Genomic DNA, 12,760 nt, shown 5'->3' on the forward strand with positions numbered 1-12,760 from the left:
ACCAGCCTGGCAAAACCCCATCTCTACTAAAAATACAAAAAAATTGCCAGGCATGGTGGTGCGTGCCTGTTATCCTAGCTACTCAGGAGGCTGACACAGGAGAATTGCTTGAACCTGGGAGGCGGAGTTTGCAGTGAGCCGAGATTGCACTACTGTACTCCAGCCTGGGTCACCGAGCAAGACTCCATCTCAAAAAAAAAAAAGATGTATTTGGAACCTTACTTTACCATACTTTACCATATAAAAATTAACTCAAAATAAGTTATAGATTTAAAGTAAAGACAGTCCTAAAGAAAACATAGGAGAAAATATTTTTAACCTTGGGTTAGGCAGTGAGTTCTTAGATGCAACACCAAAAGCATACATGATGAAAGAGGGAAAAAAAAAAGATAAGTTGGACTTCATCAAAGTTAAAAGTTTATGCACTTCAAAAGATACCATCAAGAAAGTGAAAAGAAAGATAAGCCAAAGAGTTGAGGAAAATATTTGCAAATAATGTATCTGTTAAGGTACTGATATCCAGAATATTTAAAGAACATCTAGAATTCAATAAAATGACAACCCAATTTTTTAAATGGGCAAAAGATTTGAGTACATATTTCACTAAAGAAAGATAATGGAGATGCCCAATAAGCACACGAAAAGATGCTTGCCATCCTTAGTTACTAAGAAAATGCAAATAAAAATCACAATGACATTTTCCATGCCTACTAGAATGGTTATAATAAAAAAGACAATTAAAACTATTGAGGAGGCAAAGAAACTAAAACTCGGTATTACAGGTACAAATGTAAAAGGGTACAGCCACTCTGGAAAGCAGTTGTAAAGTTTCATGAAATAGCAAACATTTTGTAACTGACAACTTTCCTGAATTTGTTTCTCTGCTCAAACAGTTTTTTTGGTAGAGTCTTTAGAGTTTTCTGTATGTAAGATAATGTCATCAACAAACAGAGACAATTTCACTTCGTTCCTATTTGGATGACTTTTCTTTTTCTTTCCTAATTGACTCGAGTACTATGTTGAGTAGAAATTGTCAAAGTGGACATCCTTTTCTTGATTTTGATTTTAGAGAAAAAGCTATCAACTCTGCACTGCTGAGTATGATGTTAGCTGTGGGCTTATCATACATGGCCTTTAATGTGTTGACGTACATTCCTTCTACACCTATTTTGTTGAGAGTTTTTATCATGAAGAATGTTGAATTTTATCAAATGCTTTTTCTGCATCTATTGAGATATCATGTGATTTCTGTTCTTAATTTTGTTACTGTGGTAATCACATTTATTGGTTTACATATGTTGAACCATCCTTGCATCCCAGGGATAAATCCCACTTGATTGTGGTGAATTATCTTCTTAATAATTGTTAGATTTGGTTTGCTAACATTTTTGTGATGATTTTTTTCATCTGTGTTCACTAGGGATATTGTTCTGTAGCCTTCTTTTTTATAGTATCCTTGTCTGGCTTGGTATCAGGGCAATGCTAGCCTTATAAAATGGGGTTAGAATTATTCCCTTTCTCTTTCAACTTTTTTGGAAGAGTTTGAGAAGAATTGGTATTAATTCTTCTGTAACTCTTTGGTAGAATTTATCAGTGAAGTCATCAGGTCCTGGTTTTTTTTTTGGGGCGGTTAACTTCTTATTACTGATTTAGTTTCCTTACTTCTTGTTGGTCTGGTCAGATTTTCTTCTTCCACACTGCCAACAATCTATCTAAAAAAGACATACGCTCACGTGTGTTTATTGTGGCACTATTCACAATAGCAAAGACTTGGAACCAACCCAAATGTCCATCAGTAATAGACTGGATAAAGAAAATGTGGCACATATACACCATGGAATACCATGGAGCCATAAAAAAGGATGAATTCATGTCCCTTGCAGGGACATGGATGATGCTGGAAACCATCATTCTCAGCAAAGTAACACAGGAACAGAAAACCAAACACTGCATGTTCTCACTCATAAGTGGGAATTGAACAATGAGAATACATGGACGTAGGGGAACATCACACACCAGGGCCTGTAGGGGGTTGGGGGGCTAGGGGAGGGATAACATTAGGAGAAATACCTGATGTAGGTGATGGGTTGATGGGTGCAGCAAACCAGCATGGCATGTGTATACCTATGTAACAAAACTGCACATTCTGCACATGTACCCTAGAACTTGAAGTATATATATATAAAAAGAAATTAAGAAAATAATTTTATTTACAATAACGTTAAAAAATACTTAGGAATAACGTTAAGGAGTTAAAAGATCAAACATTGAAAAGTGTTGACCAGGCATGGTGGTTCCTACCTGTAATCCCAGCACTTTGGGAGGCCAAGGCAGGCAGATCACTTGAGGTCAGGAGTTTGAGACCAGCCTACAACATGGTGAAACCCTGTCTCTACTAGAAATATAAAAATTAGCCAGGCGTGGTGGCAGGTGCCTGTAATCCCAGCTACTTGGGAAGCTGAGATGGGAAAATCATTTGAATGTGGGAGAATCACTCGCACCCGGGAGGCGGAGGCTGTAGTCAGTGGAGATTTCACCACTGCACCCCAGCCTGGGTGACCGAGTGAGACTCTGTCTCAGAAAAAAAGAAAACTATCAAACATTGATGAAAAAATTGAAAAGAGACACAAATAGGCCGGGTGTGGTGGCTCACGCCTATAATCCCAGCACTTTGGGAGGCTGAGGTGGATGGATCACAAGGTCAGGAGTTTGAGACCAGCCTGACCAACATGGTGAAACCCTGTCTCTACTAAAAATACAAAAATTAGCCGGGCGTGGTGGCATGTGCCTGTAATCCCAGCTACTCAGGAGGCTGAGGCAGGAGAATTGCTTGAATCCAGGAGGTGGAGTTGCAGTGAGCCGAGATTGCACCATGGCACTCCAGCCTGGGTGATAGAGCGAGACTCTGTCTAAATAAAAAAAAAAAAGAGAAAAAAAGACAAATAAATGGAAAGGTATTCCATGTTCATGGATTAGAAAAATTAATATTGCTAAAATGTCGAAACAATCCAAAGTGATCTACAAATTCAGTGCAATCCCTATCAAAATTCCAATCTCATTTTCCACAGAAATAGAAGAAAAAACCCCTAAAATTCAAATGAAACCACAAAAGATCCCAAATCGCCAAAGCAGTGATAAACAAAAGGAACAAAGCTGGAGACATCACATCACACTCCCTGATTTCAAAATAAAAGCTATTGTAATCAGAACAGTATGGTGTACGGTACTGGCATAAAAACAGACACATCAACTAGTGGAACAGGATATAGTCTAGAAATAAACCCAGGTACTTACAGTCAATTGATTTTTAACAAAGGTGCCAAGAACACACAGTCTCTTCAATAAATGGTGTTGAAGAAACTGGATATCCACATGTGGAAGAATGAAATTAGACCCTTATTTCATACCATATACAAAAATCAACTCAAGATGGATTAAAGACTTAAATGTTTAAGACCTGAAACTGTAAAACGACTGTAAAACAGGCAAAAACCTTTCTGACATTCGTCTGGGCTTAGATTTTTTATATATGAACCGAAGGCACAGGCAATAAAAACAAAAATAGGCAAAAGCGATTGTGTGAAACTAAAAAGCTTCTAATCTTTGTCTTTCAATTAGAATATTTGGACCATTTCAAATTAATTTTATTATCAATGAGGTTGAATTTACATCTGCCATATTGCTTTTTGTTTTATACTTATCACATTGCTTTGATTTCTGATCTTGTTTTTGATAAAATTAATTTGTTTTCATTTTATCTTCATTATTATGTATTGATTTAAAAATATGATAGCAATTGCTTTAGAGTTTGTAATGTACATCTTTAACATATCAAATAATATTGTGCTATTTCAAGTATAGTATCAAACAACATATTTTCCTTCCTCCTCCCAACCTTTGCAATTATTGTCATACATTTTACTTGGATATGGTTATAAAACTCAAAGTACATTAGTGCATTGTTTTTTACTATTTTTGCTTTACATCAATTTATTTTTTAAAGAGATCTAAACATTTTTAAAAATGCATTTTACATTTGTAATATTCTTTGTGTAGATTCAGATTTCCACTTTTGTCATATTTATTCTACCTATGTCTTTTAACATTTATTTTAGTAGATGTTTGATGGTAGTGAATTGCCTCAGCTTTTGTCAATCTGAAAAAGTCTTGAGTTCACCTTATTTTTAAAATATATTTTGACTGGCTATAGAATATTAGATTGACAATTAATTTTTTCTTTTAGAACTTTAAGGATGTTGTTCCATAGTGGTTTGGCTTGTATAGTTTCTGGCAAGAAACTTACCTTATCTTTATTTTTCTGTATTTTAAGCTTTTGAAATTTCCCCTCTGGGTCATGTGGCGTTTGTTCTACCCTCCCTTACTGACAGTGCTCCTTCACTTAGGACTGTGAGTACAAGGGTATTCTACACCTCTGCTCCAGGACTAGGCTATTGTTGCTTGTTGCTTGGCAAAAGCTCAGAAACAGAGAGGTGTATTTCTACTTCTCCCCTAGAGGAATGAGATCTTCGCTTGGGCTCTAGAGAGGGGTATTATTCTTTTAATAACTTATTTTTCAGTGTGTTTTCTGGTGTATGTTAAAAACAGTGCATTAACACATGTAAGTGATTTACGAATACGTGCCTATATAGGGGGCAGACATTCAACAGTTTGGCTGATCGGGGGTAAAGTCAGAATAATTTGGAGGCCACTTACTGCTTTAGAGGGACAGAATTAATAACTCTGATCGATTGGAAGTAGAATTTGCCTCTCTCTGTTCAATTTGATGACAACATGATTCAGATGGTTTACTTTATTTCTGTGAGTAACCTCATTTATAAACAGAGAATCTTTTACAGTGCATGTCTTATTTTATTTTAAAATAATTATAAGATTTATGTGCCAAAATGGTGAAGCAGTCTTTATGGACTCTTCTCTATTTTAACCGCCCCCCCCCCTTTTATCTTTTAATAAATGAAAATCTCCTGATCCTTTTTAGGACTGTGAGGACGTGGGAAGTTGAAAATCCAAAGAAGCAAAAAAGTGTGTTTAAACCTCGGACGATGCAGGGCAAAAAAGTCATTCCCACTACATGCACATATAGTAGAGATGGAAACCTCATAGCAGCTGCCTGCCAGAATGGAAGCATACAGATCTGGGACCGAAATTTGACTGTAAGTTAAATCTTTCCTTAGAACATGGCCACCTTAAATCTTTCCTTAGAAGATGGCCACCTTACAAAGACAAATGTGTTAAAATATTATGAAGGTGAATTTCCTGCATATAGACCTAATTTTTTTTTTTTTTTTTTTTGAGACGGAGTCTCGCTCTGTCGCCCAGGCTGGAGTGCAGTGGCCGGATCTCAGCTCACTGCAAGCTCCGCCTCCCGGGTTCGGGCCATTCTCCTGTCTCAGCCTCCTGAGTAGCTGGGACTACAGGCGCCCGCCACCTCGCCCGGCTAGTTTTTTGTATTTTTTAGTAGAGACGGGGTTTCACCGTGTTAGCCAGGATGGTCTCGATCTCCTAACCTAGTGATCCGCCCGTCTCGGCCTCCCAAAGTGCTGGGATTACAGGCTTTAGCCACCGCGCCCGGCCTATAGACCTAATTTAAACTTCAATGTTAGGTGATCAAACATCGAGATTTTTGTAGTATAGTATACAGCATTTCAGCAGACATTTCAACTCTGTATTTTTCAGCACATATTTTGTTTTTAAAATAAATGTACTCTTTTGGTATAAAATTTTAAAACCATAGTGCATCTTATTATATGGCATCTCAGTTTATTTGATTTTGAAAGTGAAGTGTTTAATAGTAGTATAAAGCAAGACTAAGCAGAGAACTAGAAAATACCCTTTAAAAGATTTAAGAAAAACGTGAAAAGTCCAAGATGAGCCATCAGTTGTTTTGTAGTTATTTTTCTAGTAATTTAAGTAATATTTTACTCTTCTATGACATTTCATTTAGATAGGTTTCAGGTTTTTTCTTTACAGTTTCAGACTATTAGTAGAATAAATAAAGTTTGGAATTGGAAGGAATGATAGAATCCATATAAATAATGAACATGAAAGCCCTTGGCTAATTCTGTCAATTACCAATAAGCTGTAAAAAGCTTCTTGTTTTATGTGTGGGTGGTAAAACAAAGATGTTTGTTAAATGGAATGAGTCTAGACACCAGTGTTAGAATAAAATTCTACACAAACACATTTTGGATATCTTTATTTTATAAAAGTTTCTGGCCAGATTAGTCAGTAAATGTTTAGTACATACTGTAGGCACTACTGTAGGCACTGATAATACTTATCAAAAATTCCTGTCCTCATGGAGTTTTCATTCTAGTTAAATATATATGCTTATATTCCACCTTTGTCTATCAAACATTTACATTTTGAAGGGGATCCCAGGAAACACAGTTGTTTTTTCAGGTAGATGTGTTGGAAGAAGATTAAAAAGTGATGATAGACGGGAAAAGAATCCATACTGATAATGCTGAAAATATCTTTGACATTTTCTGTTTGTCAGATCTTTTTATTTCTGTTTTCATCTCTACTGTAAACCTCATAAAGCTTCGTAGCAGCATAGAGATCTTAAAAACTTCTTTGAATTGTAAACTGAGTTTTAACCAAGCAGTAAATTTTTTAGTAACTGGTTTTCATCATCTCTGGGTGCTGTTGACTTAAACACAGAAATTATAAAACATGCAATTTTCTTGTGTAGCTTTAATAGTAGTGTTTTTTGTATAGTGTATATATATATGTGACTTTCTCTTAGAACCCATGTATTTTTATGAAGTTGAATATAGTTTTTAAAGATTTGTCTTGTGTATCTTAAAATAAGGAGTATCTCCTATTTTCAGTTTTGTAGAAAAAAAGACCATTGGAACGCCACTTTCTAAGAAATACCTCTTAAAGCCAATCAGCTAATTACAGTCTTTGATTGTTTTGTTAGAATGTATTTAATAAATGAATGTAAGTTTATTATATCTCATTTGTTATATTTTATTCATATTTTTTACATTTGGATACAAATGTGTGTCAGCTGGAAACAAATCAAGGTGAAAAAAAAAAACTTGCCAGCAGGAAGTGTTTTTTGTGTTTACAGCTTGATTTGAAAACAGATTTTTTAAAAATTCCTTTCTTTCTTTTTTTTTTTTTAAAGACAGAGTCTTGCTCTGTCACCTAGGCTGGAGTGCAGTGGAATGACCTTAGCTCACTGCAACCTCTGCCTCCCGGGTTCAGACAATTCTCATGCCTCAGCCTCCCGAGTAGCTGGGATTACATACAGGTGTGTACCACCACACCCAGTTAGTTTTTGTAGTTTTAGTAGAGACGGTGTTCCACCATGTTGTCCAGGCTGGTCTCAAACTCCTGACCTCAGGGATCCACCCACCTTGGCCTCCTAACGTGCTGGGATTACAGGTGTGAACCACTGCACCCAACGTGGATTTTTTAAAAATTTCTTAACTTTTTTTTCAGCAAGAAAAAAGACCATCCACAGGGAAATACTAAAGCTGAAGTGAGAATGCCCAATAACAATAGTTTTTCCATGCAGTAGTTAAATAATTATATGACAGATAATGGTTAATCTGTATTTTGAGATGATTAAGTAAAACATTCATAATTGCCGTATTTAATCCTGGAATTTTCATTAGACGAACCTGAACTTTAGTAAATTAAACAAATTAGTAAATTTTTAAGTTTGTTTAGTAAATTAAACAAACTTTAGTAAATTAAACAAAACGTATTTCTTTAGAAGTAAGGTATCTCCATTAATGATATATTTCTGTGTTGTCAAGACCTACCTTTACTCTAGAATTATATTGGTCAGTACGCTAGCCACTAGCCACATTTGACTACTTTAGTTTTAATTAGAATAAAATATAATTAGAATTTCAGTTTTGGCCACTTTTTGGGTACCCAGTAGTATCATGTGATCAGTGGCTACTTAATGGACAATATAGACCATTTCCATTATTGCAGAAAGTTCACTGGACATTGCTCCTCAAGAGGAGTGGTGTTTGCCCAAGATTCCTTTTATTCGTATGATGCCTTTCATTTGAGAAGAAGTCCTCTTCAGAGAAGCTTCTGTGGATCTGCACTGCCTCCTTGGTTCTCTGCTTCCCATTCACCGGCATAATTTGAGCAACAGCAAGTCATCTGTTGCCTTGGCATGATGTGAGAGAGGGGGACAGAATAGTGGGAGATGACATTGGAGTGGTAACGGCATGCACTCTGATTTTGCACATGTTAAACCTGTCAGTCTGCAACACTCTTTTTTTTTTTAAGACAGAGTCTTGCTCTGTCCCCCAGACTGGAGTGCAGTGGTGCAGTCTTGGCTCACTGTTACCTCTGCCTCCCGGATTCAAGTGGTTCTTCTGCCTCAGCCTACAGAGTAGCTGGGACTACAGGCATACGCCACCACACCTGGCTAATTTTTGTATTTTTAGTAGAGATGGGGTTTCACCATATTGGCCAGGCTGGTCTCAAACTCCTGACCTCGTGATCCACCTGCCTCGGCCTCCCAAAGTGCTGGGATTACAGGTGTGAGCCACCACCCCTGGCCATTCTACAACACTCTATTCATATGGCATTTTCTCTCCCCTCTTTCAGTTCAGAGGACTGAAATTTCTTCTCAGTAAGACCTTCCCTGACTACACCATATTTAAAATTGCAGCCTTCTCCCTGCCGTGGTACTCTCTACGCCTTTTATTTGCTTCCATGGTGCTGATAGTTGTCTGACCTGCTATACTGTATGTTTCACTTTTTTTTTCTTTTAAACTTTTGAGACAAGTTCTCTCTCTTGTTACTCAGGCTAGAGTGCAGTGGCATGATTACAACTCACTGTGGCCTTGACCTCCCAGGCTCAGTTGATCCTGCTGCTTCGGCCTCTCGAGTAGTTGAGACCACGGGTGTGCGCCACTATGCCCAGCTAATTTTCTTTTTTATAGAGATGGAGGTCTCACTATGTTGCCCAGGCTGGTCTTGAACTCCTGGACTTAAGCAGTCTTCCCACCTTGGGCTCCCCAAGTGCTGGTATGACAGGCGTGAGCCGCTGCACCTGGCCCTCTTTATTGGCTGTTCTAGTAGGATATTGGCTGCATGAGGGAAAGGACTGCTGTCTGTTCTACTCCCTGCCGTATTCCCAGAGCAAGGACAGTGCCTACTATATACCAGACCTTCAGTAACTATTTGTTGAATGAATAAATGGATGTATGTATTCTAAAATAGTAACATAAAATGAGATGGTCAGTTTAGTTCTAAGAATACATTTAATGAATAGTAGCATTAAAAAACTATCCTAGTTATATGAATACACAATGAGATAGAGTTGGGTATGTGTACGAGTTTTGGGGTAGGGGGAGAGGAGAAAGATATTGAGGTAGTTTTTGGTATATTCTTAATGATATATAAATATATTTATCTGTATATGTGACTGATTTTGGATTTGCTAATAACAGGCAAATTTTAAAAACTATGTTCATGTCTCTTTATAATTTCTGGGTTTTCAAATAATTCAGCATGTATAGTCTCATGAATACCTAATAACTTCTCTTCATATCAAAACGCCTGTCAGATTTATTCTTTGACTTTGCACAAAGCACTGTTTCTGTGTTTTAATATCTATCAGGAATCTACAATATACTAGACTCTTGACTAAAATTACATACTCTGTTTTCTTATCTTGCAATTACTGATTGTAGGCTAAGTTTTTGTCAGGAAAATTGGGATTCATTTTATTCATGGAGTGTTGCTCTCCCTAGATACAGGTGATGGAAGGGAATAATATTTGAGGTTGTTTGATTTTGCAATAGGCACCACTAGCAACTTGACCTCCCCTCTATCTGACGGCCTCCTATTGCCCTTTTGGCCTGCAAGCCCTTGCCCAGATTCTTGGGCTGTTCTTTTTGGGAAAATCACCACACAGCACAATGCCTTACCAAGAAAGCCGCAAGATTTCCCCAGCTCAGTTAGCTGTTCAGTGCCCCCATTTTCAGCCATGCCAGAAAGTGGAACAGAGGAATCTGAGACAAAGACAGTAATCATATCAGGAAATCAACTTCTGGCAAATAAGACAACAAATATGAAGAAGAGAGAAATATCCAGCACACAGCAAATCTTTAAATGTCTCCAGTTGCTGCCAGATAACCCATGTTAAAAGATTACTTTATGTCCTTCTACGCCCTTCTTCTTATTAATACATGTATTTACAGATATATAGATTGGGCGCAGTGCCCCACGCCTGTAATCCCAGCAGTTTGGGAAGCCGAGGTAGGCGGATCACAAGGTTAGGAGTTCGAGACCAGCCTGGCCAACGTGGTGAAACCCCGTTTCCACTAAAAATACAAAAAAGATTAGCCATGTGTGGCGGTGGGTGCCTGTAGTCCCAGCTACGTGGGAGGCTGAGGCTGGAGAATCGCTTGAATCTGGGAGGTGGAGGTTGCAGTGAACCGAGATTGCGCCACTGCACTCCAGCCTGGATGACAGAGCAAGACTCCGTCTCAAAAAAAAAAAAAAGAGTTTTGTTTTTATGTAGAGAGAATTTGAAGCTTGCTTTTTAAATTTGAAAGCATAAAATAGTAGATATAGCTTGATTTCTTTGCTTTTTTTCAAAATGTCTTTATTTAAATGGGATCCTGTAATTTTACCTACATGAAGTATGTGCTTTTCAAAAAATGTTGGTTTTTTGGTTTATTATTATTTTATTCTATACCACTCCTCTCCTCTGTCATTGTCCCATTCTCTATCCCTTAATGCTTGTAAATTACCTGATCGGTATCCTTTTGTGGTTTTCTCCATATCTGTATATCTGTATCTCTTCACATCTGGAACATTTCAACTGGTATTTTTGAGGAACTGTCACCTCACTGAGAATAAGACAAAAGAAATTTAAACCTATAAGTAGTTTGTAAAAAATTCAGGGAATGATCTGTGAGGTAATTTATGACCAGGTGCTGCTTTGTATAATGCCCATCATGTAGAAGAGTTAGGGACGGCAGAGGTCGGGGGGGGGGTGGGGGGGGGGGGGGGGGGGGGGGGGGGGGGGGGGGGGGGGGGGGGGGGGGGGGGGGGGGGGGGGGGGGGGGGGGGGGGGGGGGGGGGGGGGGGGGGTGGGGGGGGGGGGGGAGGTGGGGAGTCATAGGGCCTCGGAAAGGTGCACAGTTTGGATGAGCAACAGGATTAATGGGGGTTACAGAGTAATAATGTTCATTGTTTACTAAACAAAGCAGAAATAGTGAGCTATTCTGCATATAAAAATGACACTAAAGGATCTTTTGAGATTCTTACTTCCCAAAACAGTCTTGAATCTTCTCTTTAGAATCACCAGCAAGCTAATTTGATATAATGAAAGAAAAGTAAAGCAGAATAAAGATAATGTTTTGTGGGAGAGGTGGCACTTGAGTCCCTGGATGCCCTCAAGTTAAAGTCTCTTAGAAGTCACTCCTCACTGTTGGACACCATCTGCTGTGCCTTACATTAACAATAATTTTCACAATTAAAAAATTTAGTAGTTTTTTTTTTGTTAAATTTTCGTAATGCAGCTTTGAACATTCTTCTCTCATACCTCAAGTAAACTAATTTAAGACAAATTCTCATACTGTTTGTTAACTACTTTCTGTAGCGATATGTTTTTAATGGCTGGTAATTGCGTCTTTTTGTTGCTTTTGGGATATTCTTATGAAGCTGTCATAACCACTAAAAATGAAAGCAGTATTTACTTTTTTTTTTTTTTTTTGAGACGGAGTCTCACTCTGTCACCCAGGCTGGAGTGCAGTGGCCAGATCTCAGCTCACTGCAAGCTCCGCCTCCCGGGGTCATGCCATTCTCCTGCCTCAGCCTCCCGAGTAGCTGGGACTATAGGTGCCCACCACCACACCCGGCTAGTTTTTTGTATTTTTTAGTAGAGACGGGGTTTCACCGTGTTAGCCAGGATGGTCTTGATCTTCTGACCTCGTGATCCGCCCGTCTAGCAGTATTTACTTTTATGGAGGTTCTCTATGTTTGTGTATTAAGCCAGATTATTAGCAAGAAGGAAGAATTTTATGACAGCGTGCTCTTAATATTTTCTTTATATTTTCATTATTACCTATTAGAGCAATCTAAACTCCCTAAACTGAGTGTTAAGCTGTTGGTATTCAAGATTTTGGAGATTAAAAAAAAATAATGCATTGAAATATTTTTAGCATATAATGCTTCCAGTCTTGTTTGTGATAAAGTTGTCATCTGTTGCATAATTTTAAAGTCATATGACTTTGATTTGGAAAACATTTTATTACATAGTTATTCATTATTTACTGCCATCTGCAACTGTGAAGATGCTTGAAGAACTCATTTCATTTCAAAATTTTCATTTGAGAATATTTTGATTTCAGCCTTTTTTTTAAAAAAAAACTTCTTTGACATACCATTTTAGCTATGAATCTTGGGAATGATGTATGGAGAGCTTTTTAAATTCTGATTATTCTATAGTTGATAAGTATCCTTTATTTCCCTGATAGTGATATCATCAAAGACTTGTATAAGTTAAACATGACCTCGAATGGCTAAGACTGTGCTTGCAGCCCAGACTAATGACCTCATCTCGATGTCTTCTCCTTTCTTTCTGCAAAGACTAATCATTTAACAATAATTCACAACTTTTACCTAATAATAGGTTTTCAAGTTAAAGTAGCACAGTATTCACTATAAGGAGAGAGAGAGAGTAGTTGTAGGGGAAAAAAACACTGTATTTTATTTTTTAAACAATTTTTTTAATACCAAATGATTT

General features: G+C 37.6%; 1 protein-coding gene across 5 annotated transcripts in view; it reads left to right on the plus strand.

Moving 5' to 3' along the window:
- WDR70 (WD repeat domain 70) overlaps positions 1–12,760 on the plus strand; it is a 422,645-nt gene that overhangs the window by 265,152 nt on the left and 144,733 nt on the right. For all 5 annotated transcript variants that reach the window (XM_050794508.1, XM_050794509.1, XM_050794510.1 and 2 more), the window contains one exon: positions 4,997–5,171. In XM_050794508.1, the coding sequence (XP_050650465.1) occupies positions 4,997–5,171 (175 nt within the window). The remainder of the gene's footprint in view (positions 1–4,996; positions 5,172–12,760) is intronic.

This window comes from Macaca thibetana, chromosome 6 (genome assembly GCF_024542745.1).
Source record: "Macaca thibetana thibetana isolate TM-01 chromosome 6, ASM2454274v1, whole genome shotgun sequence".
In the NCBI taxonomy this organism is placed as follows: domain Eukaryota; kingdom Metazoa; phylum Chordata; class Mammalia; order Primates; family Cercopithecidae; genus Macaca; species Macaca thibetana.